Source organism: Meles meles, chromosome 16, assembly GCF_922984935.1.
Source record: "Meles meles chromosome 16, mMelMel3.1 paternal haplotype, whole genome shotgun sequence".
NCBI lineage: Eukaryota > Metazoa > Chordata > Mammalia > Carnivora > Mustelidae > Meles > Meles meles.
In genome coordinates, this window is record NC_060081.1 from 23,371,327 (window position 1) to 23,384,036 (window position 12,710).

At 52.6% G+C, this 12,710-nt stretch overlaps 1 protein-coding gene across 3 annotated transcripts in view; it reads right to left on the bottom strand.

Annotated features, from left to right (window-relative positions):
- Positions 1-12,710, bottom strand: part of PRKCE (protein kinase C epsilon) — a 476,978-nt gene that overhangs the window by 159,989 nt on the left and 304,279 nt on the right. For 2 of the 3 annotated variants that reach the window (XM_045981248.1, XM_045981249.1), the window contains exons 3-6: positions 11,157-11,316; positions 8,905-8,939; positions 7,604-7,689; positions 4,166-4,295 (exon numbers count right to left, since the gene is read on the bottom strand). In XM_045981248.1, the coding sequence (XP_045837204.1) occupies positions 4,166-4,295; positions 7,604-7,689; positions 8,905-8,939; positions 11,157-11,316 (411 nt within the window). Of the gene's footprint in view, positions 1-4,165; positions 4,296-7,603; positions 7,690-8,904; positions 8,940-11,156; positions 11,317-11,528; positions 11,625-12,710 lie in introns of those variants that run through there. The other variant, XM_045981250.1, reaches the window with a different exon arrangement.

A 12,710-nucleotide genomic window follows, 5' to 3' on the forward strand; every position in this document is an offset into this window, starting at 1 on the left:
CCTCCAACAAAACAACCCCTTCCTCATCCCTTCTTGGAGAGCAAGTGATACTCTGAGCCCTCATTGCATGAAAGCAGCCTCAGATCACAGCAGTATTGAAACGGGCTCTCAAAGAAAGGCGGGGGGCCAAGAAGGGGCTTCTTCGGGAATCTCTAGGCCAGAACCTTCCCCAGGCCCGCCTCACACAGGGACAAGAAACAAACAGGGTTTCCACAGGCCCCTGCAGGGCACACTGGGAGCTGTGTAGAGAGCCCCGGCTTTCTGCTAACTCGCCCCCTGGTGCTGAGGACTTCATTGCAGCGGGGCTGGAGATGTGAGTGTGGGATCATGGGCAGAAGAGAAAGGGGAGCTGTGCTATAAGGCAAGGAGAATCACTCACCTTCTTTAGAGAAGAAAACAAAAATCACAAGGTCTCAGGTGTCCTTCCCCCCAGGGGGACTGACTCCATGTGTCAATAGAAAAATAAAACACGAGTGCAAAATGGCCTAGAGAAGTCCAGTGTGCTGCGCACAATTAAGAATAAGTATATGCGATCAGTTAAACCAAAAAAAAGTGGGGGGTGCCTAAGAAGGTTCACGGTGCAGGTGAGGTCAGGTTGAGTGAAAAACAGGATACAAATGCCTCAGGGCCTTAGTGATGGAGGCTACTATCTGAAGGTTTGAAGTCAGTTTCTAGTTTCTGGTCTAACATTGTTTGGGGCGCTCAGGCAGACCCACAAACGAGTCTGGAGAGAGACTCAGACTCGACAGGTACTTAAACCCCAAGAAAAAAGACAGGAAGGAGATATTTTGTCTGCTCAGTCAGGGCCGGTGTTGTTCTACCCTTGACCAAGGGGCTCGGTTATGCAACGACGGTCTGTGTGCATTCTCCCAGGGCCTGGTGCCTCTGGACTGTGGGGTGGCAGGGAGGTGGCAGCCCAGAGGGCCCAGGTGGGTCCCCACAGGCCCCTAGCTGTAACCCCCTTTTGCACATGGTCCAGTCTCTCCAGTTCTCCACCTCCCTCCTGTACAACAGGGTGATTCTGTACCTCCTACCTGGTCCACAGAAGGATGGTTCTCAGAGGAGTATGGGCACAACCCCCAAACCCAGAGGGAGTGACCAAGACACTTGTGGATCCTTCCCTATAGACCCAAGCTCTCAAGAAAACTGTTCTACTGACCACATGTGACCCTATTTCCAGGAATGGGATGGGCAACAAAGCAGAAGCCATGGACCAGGGGAGGGGCCCCGGCCTAGGGAAGCAAGGCAGCATGACCCCGCAAAGGTGGGAAGCTGATGGAGGGTTCTGGAGCTGGAGGGGGTGCAGAGCACAGATCAGAGTCCTTGGGGTGCGGGGAGCACCAACATCCCGTGATGCTTCAGGACCCTGGGCTGCTCTCTAATCCTTGGGTTGTTTCTTAGCAATCACAGCAGCAGAAGCAGACTCAGAACCAGGTGAGGGGGACACCGCCCTGGCCTCTTCTGATATCCCCCTCTCCACAGGGTATGAGGGCTACAGGGACAAAAAGATGTGAGGCTGAGAAGGGATCCAAAGAGAGAAGACAACATGGTGGACCTGAGGCAGGGGAGCACTCTGTAGGATGAGGGAGGACTCCTGTCCTCACACAGCTGTCCAAACCCCCCGAACGTCCAATGTTCAAGAGTGAACCCCAGTGTGTACTGGGGACACCAGGTAATGATTTAGCAATGTAGGTTCAGCAACTGAAACACACGGACCCCTCGGTGGGGGACACGGCAGTGGGGGGGGGGGGCTGTGTGCACATGGGGACGGGGTGGAGGGGGTAGATGGGAAATGTCCACATATTTCTCTCCATTTTGTTGTAGGATCTAAAGCTGCTCTAAAAAAAAAACAAAACAAAACAGTCTGCGTTGATTGAGGGGCGGGGAAGAGTGAGCGGGGTGAGGAAAGGAGCAAGGGGAAACAAGCCCATCAAGGTAACGGAGGAACAGGAGAGGGGAGGTCTGCCAATGTGTGCTGGGGACCCTGCGTTCCAAACAGCCTCATGGTCTGTGGGGCTTGCTTCCTTCCCGCTGCCCTGGGCTCCTGGGAACAGGTAGCCTGGCTCTCCCCTGCCTTGGCTCGAGCAGACTTGTGAGCGTTGCCTGCCAAAAACAGCTAAAGACATATCCCTGGGCCCTGCCTTCTTCCAGAGTCATCCAGGGACCCCAGGGCCCTGGTGGCAACATCCAGGCGCCTGGGCGACTTTCTAAAAATGTCAGTATTTCTGAGATGACAGTACCTTCCTTTAGATTCCCTAGATAGATCAATCATTAACACAGTTACTGAATACCAGACATGGCCACATCAGAGTCCCAGCCAAAGCAGGCTTTGTGCTTTCCGCAGCCCCTCTCAACCTTCCCCAGATGCAGCGCTCCTCACTCCTCCCCTAACCCCACTCTTACTTCCTCCTCTTCCGTTGTTTTAAAGTCACTTAGCATCAAAAAGGATTTCAGGTGAGCCCTGCTTCTTTGTGTCAGGTTCCCTTCCCCAGAAGACGGGACAGGGAGGTCTGAATGGGCAGCTCACCTAGGACAGCAATGTGTCCACAGCCAGCACCCCGTCCTAGTCCCACATCAGGGTGCCCTCAGACCCACACACAGCCACTTCCAAACTTCACCCCCCTTCTCACACCACCCGCACCCACTTCTTACCTTGACTCCAAAAGGGATCTCCCTGTTTCGAAGACCAGGGAACTCTCCTTGCAATGAATGCCCTTAACGATTCAGAACCTAAAGGATCCTCTTGTCCCCTCACCTCCTGTCCCCGATGCCAAGAACTGTATCGGCATCTAGACCTGGTCTCGGGGCTTTCCGTCAAGCTGGGAGGACCGGGTATTCATCTTTCTTGCCCAGGTCCACCCCTCCCCGTCCTGGCTCACTAATGTCTCCTTTTCCACGGTCTTCTCCCTCATTACAGGAAGCATTCAGAGAGAACGCTTGTCTTCCATCTGGCTTCAGCCTCCGCAGCTGGGTTTCCATCCCACCCAGACAGCTCCTGTTAAGGTCGCGAGTCACCTCCTAATAGTTACATCCGACCCCGCATTCCACTTCTTAGTTTCAGTGACCTCTTGGAAGCATCTGGCACCACTTACCACTTCCCTTAAACATTTTTTAAAATACTCTCTACTCCTTTGGCTTCCACGATGCCATCCCTCAAGACTTTTCCTGAGATCCTCCCGCCTTGTGTGCAGGCTTGGCCTTGATGCCGGTCCCCTTCCTCCCCCAGACCTCAGGGTGTTAGCTTTTCTTCTCACACTCAAGGCACTTCTGGGGAGGACATGAACTTTACAGCTTCAAGCACTATCTATGACATGGATAAATCCCAAGTCTGAACACTCAGTGTAGACCTCTGCCTGAATTTCAGCGAGAACGCCCAACAGCTGGACAGCTCCATGGAGAGTACGGGCGTTCACACTCCTTGTGCCTGCTGGGCCAGCTCATGGAACCGGGCACTCCATCCAGGCCCCCAGAGCATGTTCCCACCTTCCCCTCTGATCACATGCTGTTTCCCATCTCATTGGAGCCGAAGGCAATTCACGAGCAGGACAACAGGAAACAGGAATGAACTTGAGACTCAAGAGTCAAGGTTCAAACCTTATTCCTGCTACTAAGCCGTGTGACGTGAACAAGTCATTTAGTCTCTGAGACTCAAGGTCATGGGAATAACATCAAATACATAACAGGTCTGTGCAGCATCAATAAGATGCCGTATGCGACGGTGTCCTAGCATGGTTCCTTCCCAGGGTAAGCTCGGAACCACGGATGGTGACAGAAGGATATCCATTCCTTATTTCCTGGCCTAACTCCAGAAATATGCTTCCCTTCTGCTCCAGTGTATCTCTTCCTTTAATTATTTCTCCACTTTTATAGACTCAACTTGTTCCCCCTCCCCCAGCTTGCTCATGGTCTTAAAGACGGAGGAGGCACACCTTCCTCCTAGCATTCCCTCAGTGGAGTTTCCTTGGCTGCTCCCTACAAAGATTGCTGAACAAATCCACGAGTAATGAGAGCGTAACAAAGCCTTGTGCTCCATCCTCTGGCCAAACGTGGAACTTACCTGAGGGGCTCTGAGCACAAAGAATTTTCGAAAAAAGAGGAGATGGAAGGGACATGGGAGTATGGAAGGGGCGGGGGTAAAGCGAGGGCATGGCCCAGGGCGCCTTACCTTTGCACTGTAAACCCTGCCGTAGGAGGCCCCAGAGCAAGGACCCACAGTGGTCGCAGAAGGTGGGGACCTTGTAGTTGTGGATCCCGAACTTGTGGGGCATGTTGACGCTGAACCGCTGCGAGCCCACCTGCAGGGATGGCAAAACACAGGGTCACTACTGCCAAGCTCGCTCACAGGGGGGCCTGCTTACTGCTGGAGCTCCTACAGGCCAGCTTTCCCAGAGGGCCTGGCCACCAAATGGGGCAGGTGGGAGCTTGCCTCAGAAAGCTGCCCCAAGAAACCAGGTGCAGAGAACCTTCTGGGGCCTCTGATCCTGAGGCCCTTCGCTCACTCCCCACCTCTCTGTGGGACCTTGAGAGGCCAGGCCCACAGCCTGGTGAGGTCCCCCCAGGAGTGCGGGCTTCCATCTCTCACGGCACATGGCACGCAGTGCGCACCTCACATTTTGGCTGTTCACGGGATGTCACTGTGTTCTCAAGACTGCGGAAAGTGAAGGTCTCCAGTTAGGACAGGCAGTAGCTGCGGTGAAGCCTGCTAACCCAGAGCTGTGCGCACTAAGGGTACAGAGGTATGGGGACTGCCCACAGGCCAGGCACCACAGCCGCCATTACACCTCACCGGCACCCCGTGGGGCAGGCGCCCCTGTCGGCCTAAGTTTTCAGTGGCGGAATTAAGGCCGCGTGAGACTAAGAAGCACGCCAGTAAGCTGATGAGCAGTGGAGGCAGAATCTGAGGCCCACGAGTGTGAATTCAGAGCCCAGGCCTTTTCAGCAGCGTGCTGCCACTTAAGGATTATTTAAAAGGAGAAAAGGGAAGGCAGTAAGGTGGAGGGGGAAGGCCGGGGGTAGGGGCAGTATATTCTGATCTGTGGGCCTGGGTCTGCCACCAACCACCTGTAAGGTCTTGGAAGTTTCCTGACTTCTTGGGGCTTCAGATTCCTGATCTGGCAAACAAGGATGGCAGCCCCGTCCCACCGAACGTCACAGGGCTGAGGGGGGTGGGGGGAGGGGCACAGAGGACAAGACGCACGGAAGTGAGGGGTCGTTGGCATGGTCAGCCTTTCTGGTCTCCTCCTCTATGTCCACCTGCTCACCCTGAAGGGCGTAGATCACTGCAGGCACTCTTTTCCTGCAAATGCTGAAGACACGGTGGACCCACACTGAGAACAGACTTGGGGGCCCCAGGAACAGGCTCACAAAGAGATATAGGTGACAGACAAAGGTGAAGAGGTGAAGGAGCACCCAGGAACTCGGAGCTTCTGCTGGGAGCACCCAGGATGCTAAGGTATCAGAGGATGGTGGGTGGAGGACAGGGCATGCTCAAGAGCCACAGAATCAGAGGCTGTGAAAACAAGCACGAGAGCTGCGCACATAGGTACACGTGCACACGCCGCTCTGCCGTGAAGACGGAAATCAGCGCAAGTGAGACCAAAGCAGAGGCCATGGGAGAGAAGAAGAGAAAGACAGAACTGGAAGGTGAAGAAGAAAGGAAGGGGATGGAACGGAGAGCCCTGGGCGGTCCCCACACCTGGAAGCACGAGGAGAGGCATGTCCTCGGTGCTAACACATAGGCACTAAGCAGGGAGAGAGGCTTAGGCTCCCCAGCAGAGGGCTCCCCCATCTTCCCCCACCCCTGGGGGGGTGCAGCAATGCCCTAGGAGCCTGGCCCTGTAAGCCCCGGGACAGGCAAGAACTCCATAAGGCAAAGAAACCCACAGCCCCCATCCTCAATCCTTGGCAACTTCTCTCCCCTGGGACACATGCCGCGTGTGGGCACACACTTCACTGGTACATCGATTTGCTGCCCGTGGGCCAGGAAGGACAACCAGAAAGGACTCGGTCACAGACTCAGCTGCAAAGGGGTGTCTCCCAGCTCAGCCCTCTAACCCACAAGGCATGGACTCCTCTGGGACGTTTCCCTCCAAGAGGTGCGGCAGAGCTGTAGAAACCTGTAAGGGCTCGCAGGGGAAGAAACCCAGGGGGTTCTGGAGGGAAGGGCTCATGTGTTCCTCTTTGCTCAGTGGCACATGGCACAGCGTCTGGCAGAGAGCAGGAAGTACGCAGAGGATGTCCACAGGACAGAAGGGAGACCGACAGCAAACCAGCCACCTGCCTTTCCTTCACGTGTCCAAGTAACAAGCGTGACTGTGTACTTGGGTCTCAACCCTGCCGCAGGCCCAGGAGGCCCAGGTGGTAAGAACCTTACTTTCCACCCTGACGGCAGAGCCCCCACAAATACTTTGGTGCCCTGGGCTGCCTGCCCTTCAGGGACATGGAAGGGCAGGCCATCCAGGCCATGCCCCGACTGCTTTCCAGAGACTGTGTGAAAGCGAAAGGAGGTAACAGATAGGAAATGTTTCTGATGCCAAGATACCATTCAGATGAATTATTTTTTAGTAGCAGTGGTCCTGTAAGTTTTTCTTTTTGGAAGCCAAATTATAAGTCCACCTGATTATAAACTTACCTAGCATCTCTTTGACCCCCAGTTCTCATGCCCTATGATTATCCAGTACTTATCTATTTCACCAAGAATTAAAAGCAGGCCTTTGAAATCCACTGCTATGAATACAGGTAACATCCACCCTCACACCCACACCCACACTCACACTCTCCTTCCAGTCACTCAGTTAGGAGAAACCCACCCTCACTGTTGAATTCTCACTTCCTTACCCCCAGCAACTTCCCGAAGAGTCAACCTGATACTAGGTTAGAAGATTAAGAGACAATGAAGTCCAGCGGTCAAGGGCTCAGACTCCATGGAACAGACTGCCTGGGTGTGAACGTGGCTCCTTCTCGTACTATCTGTGTGATCTAGGGCAAGCTAACATGACCTTTCTGTGCTTCTTCCACTCTCCCTGTTGCAAAATGAAGATAATCGCATAGCTCTTATTAAGGCCGTTTTGAGATTAAATACTGTATGACGAAGTACTCAAATCAACACACGGTAAGTACGCCGTGAAGGTCGACTGGTATTATTACTGTGGTTATTCCCACCTCTTAAGGGTTTCTTGGGTTTGCTAATTCCTCTCCGTTCCCCCCATCACCTCATAAAGACAAGGTTCCCGCTTGTGTGTCATGTCTCTCTCCCTGTTTATGAGCGGTGTGGAGCCAGTGACAGGTCACTTAGCGACGTCACTGTTCCGAGGAGATAAGGACATAAAGCAATTCACATATCCCTCGCAGGCTCTAGCTCTGGGATCGCGCGGCTCTTGCCCTAATAGCCACGGACATGACCCGGACTCTGAGCCACAGTCATTCTGTAGACCGTGCCTCCCGCTGGAAGGCTGTGGACAACTCCCTCAACTCTGATCGACACAGTGGAGAAAGCCAGGGGATCTCAGACAGATAAGGAGTTTCTCAGGAACCACTGAGGGGGCAGTGGAGGGGAGGAGTGGCAGTAAAGAAAGCCCCAAATTTCAATGTTATAAATAGTTACCTCGTCGGGAGTTTCCTGTTTCTTTAGTCCAGCACACTTCGTAATTATGAGCTCATGGCATCGCTTGTGGACCACGCAAGTGCAAACTGCAAACAGCAAAAATGGGAAGGCTGAGCGACAAGTGGGGGTAGAAAGCTTCCACCCCAAGATTCTGGTCTCCATGGAGGGACGCTGGGAGCCACGCCCCTCCTGTGCCCGAGTCCTAAAGAAAGACCCTGGCTGAAGCCCGGCAGGCTGAGTCATTGAGGAACACTGTGTCATCCGTGCCATTAGGATTGCCTGAAAGCTCTGGAGAAGAACGCACCACTTACGCCCAGAGGGCCTCAGAAGTCTTCTCTAGATACGGAAGTACCAATTGATTTCCCCACTTCTATATGCCAAGGTCAGGGAACAGTTTCCTTCTGTTAAAGGCACCGGAGCAGTCCTATGCCCCAGTCCACACCACGCCAGGGCTGGCAGGTGTGACGGGGAGCACTGCTGCAGGAGAATGGGTCTTTTAGGGCACAGGAGTTCTTAAACATTTTTGTTTAATTTTACAGTGGCCAACAGCCCGGTCTTCCGCATCCTGGGACAGTGTGAGCTGAGGCGGCCAAAGAGGTAAGAAGCTATTTGCACACATTACCTCAAGGACATGGCCGTGTAGGACAGAACTTGCTCAGGTACCCTGGGGTGAGCCCCAGTCAACCAGTGGCTGGGTGAGGAGACGGAATGGTCTCCCAGCTCTAACCACAGAGAAAACCCATCCACCCTCCAATCCTGAAAAACCTGACCTTGCATTTTAGTCAAAGAACTGAAAACAAACAAACCGCAATAATTTCAAGGGAGTCTTAAACATTGAAGAGCTAATGATTCCACAGTAGAGACCAAAAAAAAAAAAAAAAAGGGTGCGGGAAAGAGAGAGAATCAGCAAGGATCACTGAGTGATAGGAGTGAATCGAGCAGGTGAGGGAACTTCTTCAGGGAGCAAGAGAGGGAGAGGACTGACAGAGTACACGGAGCCCAGATCAGGGCAGGGCGGGGCCTTGCATCTTACTGGGAAAGGAGCAGAGACCCTGGGGACAGCTGGAGACAGGTACCCACAGGTACTTCCATACCTCTACACCCCATATATGGGATACAGGAGCCATGTCCAGGCAGGGACAAAAGAAAGCAAGGTCTTGCTTCTCGGAGAGGGAGCAGGAGCATGCAAACCCCATGGAGCCTCTAAATGTCATCAAATCCAGCGCGTGTGTCCTAGGAGTGTCGCTGATCTGGACAGACCAGGGGGCCCCCAAGCATTTAGTTCCTACAATGCCTCTTACCTTGACATTGGTATCCCTGCTTTCCTATGACACCCCTGAAAAGAAGAATACAACCTTTTAATAAATTTTAGTAGGTCAAAAACCACACAAAGCCACCCCCTTCTGGCCACCAGCCACGAAGCACCAAGTAGACTAGAATCCAGATAGCAGCGGGATTTCAAATCCTCTTGCAGAGCGCCTTAAAGTGACTCCTTCAGGGCGCCTGGGCAGCTCAATTGGTTAGGCCTCTGCCTTCTGCTCACGTCGCCATCTGGCAGTCCTGGGATTGAGCCCTGCTCATCACAGGGCCTGCTTCTCCCTCTTCCTCTCCCGCTCCTTCTAAGTAAACAAACAAAATCCAAAAAAAAACCAAAAACAAAAACAAAAACAAACAAAAAAACCCACAAAAACTCCTTCGGAGGCAACAGAGGTTAGAGCCAGTGCTTGGAAAGGGTACAAAGCCTGGTCAGTGTCAGGGCTTGGTTTCCTAGACCAACAGCCATTCCAATGGGACCATCAGTGTTCTGGAATGCCACAAAGACTCTGCTCGCTCAAGGCAGGTCTTGATCAGTCGAACATGGCAGGTAATCACGTAGGAGGGCTCTAGTTTACAGGCATATTCCCTGGGCACTCCAGAAGCAGTCAAGGGTTCTAGGTCAGTCTGTGGCCAGGGCTAGGGGCATTGGTCAAGGGCAATGGCAGAGGTTCCTTCCCTGGCAGGTGTCAGCTCCCCTGGGGCAGGGTTAGGGTCAGCATGGACACAGAACAATCCAACCAATCTGGCCTGGGCCCTGTCCTCAGTGACATCACCAACTGGCCAAGGGTCAATCTGCCATTTCCAGCCCAGTGGGAGCCGCACCTTGGAAAGCCTAGAACCCAGTGGTGTTCGCCATGCGCTGAGAGGAGACCTAAATCCACACATCTCAGCTTCCACAACACACTCCCTCCAAACACACAACTCATAATGGAAATACAGAAAACAGAGGTCAGAGGGTGGAAGCAGTGACGGGGGTGAGACGTTTCTGTGATGGGACACATCAGGCCAACAGCCTGAGGGTGCTCTGAGCTGGACCGCCACAGATGTCCATGCCAACCTCAGTGACTAGTTCTGGAAAACCACAAGGACAAGACAAGCCACTCCTGCACACCTTGGCAATTCAAAGCCTAATTCAAATGATCCTTCGCTTGGTTTGTGTGGCAGATTGGCCTCATTATTCTCCCCCACAGGATCCAAGTGTGTTGGCAAAGTTCGAGAGCTCAGAGAGGTTGCCATGAAGGCTGGTGGGAGGTCAGGAACAGCTTTCTGCTGGGCTCACCAGGGGTGGAAGTGGGTCTCTGACACCTCCCAGCTGGAGGACGTCACACTAGTCTTGTTTTCCTTTCTGAGTCTCAGTAATGTTGTTAGAGGAGTGGCTTTAATAATACATAGCTTCTAGGACACTAGAATGATTTAATTAGATATTCTCAGGGCCTAAGAAAAGACTTGGCACATGGTAGGCATTCATTAAGATTCCCCCACCAATACCCAAGGCCAGTGCTCCTTATCCTTCTCCATCTCCCAAAAAGGCCTAAACTGACCTGTCTTTGCCTATCAAAATCCTAGTCATCGTGAAAGAAGAAATGCCACCTCTTCCAGGAAGCCTTCCCTGAGCACTCCAGCCAATGCTGCTCTCTCAATCCTCTGAAATCTGGGCATCTTAGTAGTACCACTGTTATAAAAGTTATTAAGAACTGCTTTGAATTACAGATACTGGCAATCAAGTATTTTTTAAGCTTTGTCATGGGAAAATTCAGATATATACAAAAATAAAGAGATAAATGTAAGGGACCTATAACCAGCTCTAACAATGATTAATGCACAGCTGGTCTTATTTCATCTCTACCCCTAGCCCCTCTGCCCTCCTTCCAGATCATTTTTAAACAAATCCCAGACATCACATTATTTCATTTCTAAATAATTAAGCTTGTGTCTCTAAAATATAAGAACTCCCTTAAAAAATACATCACAACATATCACTATTGGTTATAAAATCTTAACTCGTTAAACATGATATATGAATCGATCCTAAGCATAAAGTCACCATTCTTCCCAGTTACCCCCCAGGTACTAAAGACTCACTGAGCCTTCCAGAAAAGTCTTCTGCAATCAAATGAAGAAGAAATAAAGCCCATAAGCACTTTAAAAATAAAGTTTCTCTTCTCCTACAACCCCCTCCCCCATGTCTCACCTCAGGGAAGGCCTCACTAGAGGTTCCTGGGAGAGAGGGCCTTACCAGATAAAATCTCTGCAGTGGGAGCAGTAGGTGGGCTGCCGAAGGTACGTAGCCATGAACTTGTGGCCGTTGACCTGGTGGACCCTGCGCCTGACAGCCCCCTGCCGCTTCCTGGGCCGCATGCGCTCCCTGAACACGCGCTCTTCATTGTCTTTAGGGGCTGGGGAAGGACAAGAGCAGAGAAGAAAACACAGTCAGGGTTAGCACACCTGGGAAGAGACCTCCTACCCCACTCTCAGCGCCGGGAGTGGGAGCAGCATGGGCAGGAGTATCCACGGGCTGAGGGACTCCGGGTCAGCCTCGCCGCTCAATCCCAGCGAGGGCGCACCATGAGAGACAGGAAGGCCCAGAGTGGGCCACTGCTTCCCGTACCAGCGGCACCCTCGAATTCATCCAGATCCCAGTCCTGCCCCTGGTGTGGCTTCTCCATTCCCCGCAGGGAAGCAGAGCTGCGCATTGCAAGGGTGTGGGACCAAAAGGCTCAAGGTTCACGTTTTATCACAGCTTCTTGGCAGCTGGGCCTTAGCCAGCCAATGAGTCCTTGCCTGGAGCCTCTAAGGGCCTAGCCCTCTGGAAACCGGGTACAGTGCTGACACCAAGGGCACTGTGGAATCTGCACCCAGCTTGCTGGCTCAGAGAAACTGGACTTTTCTTCCTTCCCCTTCTTCCGGACTAGGACAACCAAGAACCTTTTCCTGAAGGTCAAAAGGAGACAGAAACCTAACACTGGGAAAGCAGTTTTCCAGAAGTCTCAGACCTACCACCACGGCTTTACGACCTCACTGAAGACAAAAGGACTGTCCTCACTTCTCCCTTGGGTCCACATCAGAGGTTGCCCCAAGCCTCAGAGAGTCCTGCAAGGGTGCTAATAAACGACCTCAGTGCTTGTTATGGTCTGAATGATTGTGCCCCTCTCTCCCATTCACACGTTGATGTGCCACCTGCCAGTGTGACCCAGTCACGACAGTGAGGTTCCCAGGATGGGGCGAATGCTCTTAAGAGGATGTGACCTAAGCTCACTCACTATCTCACAAGGACCTGGAGAGAAGATGGATGTCTACAAGGCAGGAAGGGGGGCGCTCACCCAACCGTGCTGACACCTTGATCTCAGACTTTCAGTCTCCAGAACTAGGAGCAAGAAATTTCTGTTGCTGGAACCGCTCGATCTACGGCATTTTGTTCCGGCGGCCCAAGCAGACCAATACGAGAGTCACACTTAATGCTAACTGAGGGCTTCCTCTGCGTCAGGTGCTCACTGAACCCTCACAGCAGCCCTTCTTAAAGGAAACTGATCATATCCACACTTCATAGGTGTGCAAATTGAGGAATAGAAAGTTTATATAACCAGTTTCTGTTAGCACAGCTACTAAGTGGTGGAGCCCAGATTCTAACACAGAGAGTGGGGGAGAAGCCAGTGTTAACACTGTCCACATGCCACTCTGGGCGACAGCCTACCATCCCGACAGCAAGGTCCCAAAGTGCTCAATGAGGGGCTCTTACAATGCAAGAGTCGAGTGGCCTCTGGCTTCTCCGAGGGCAGGGGAGGCGCCTGGT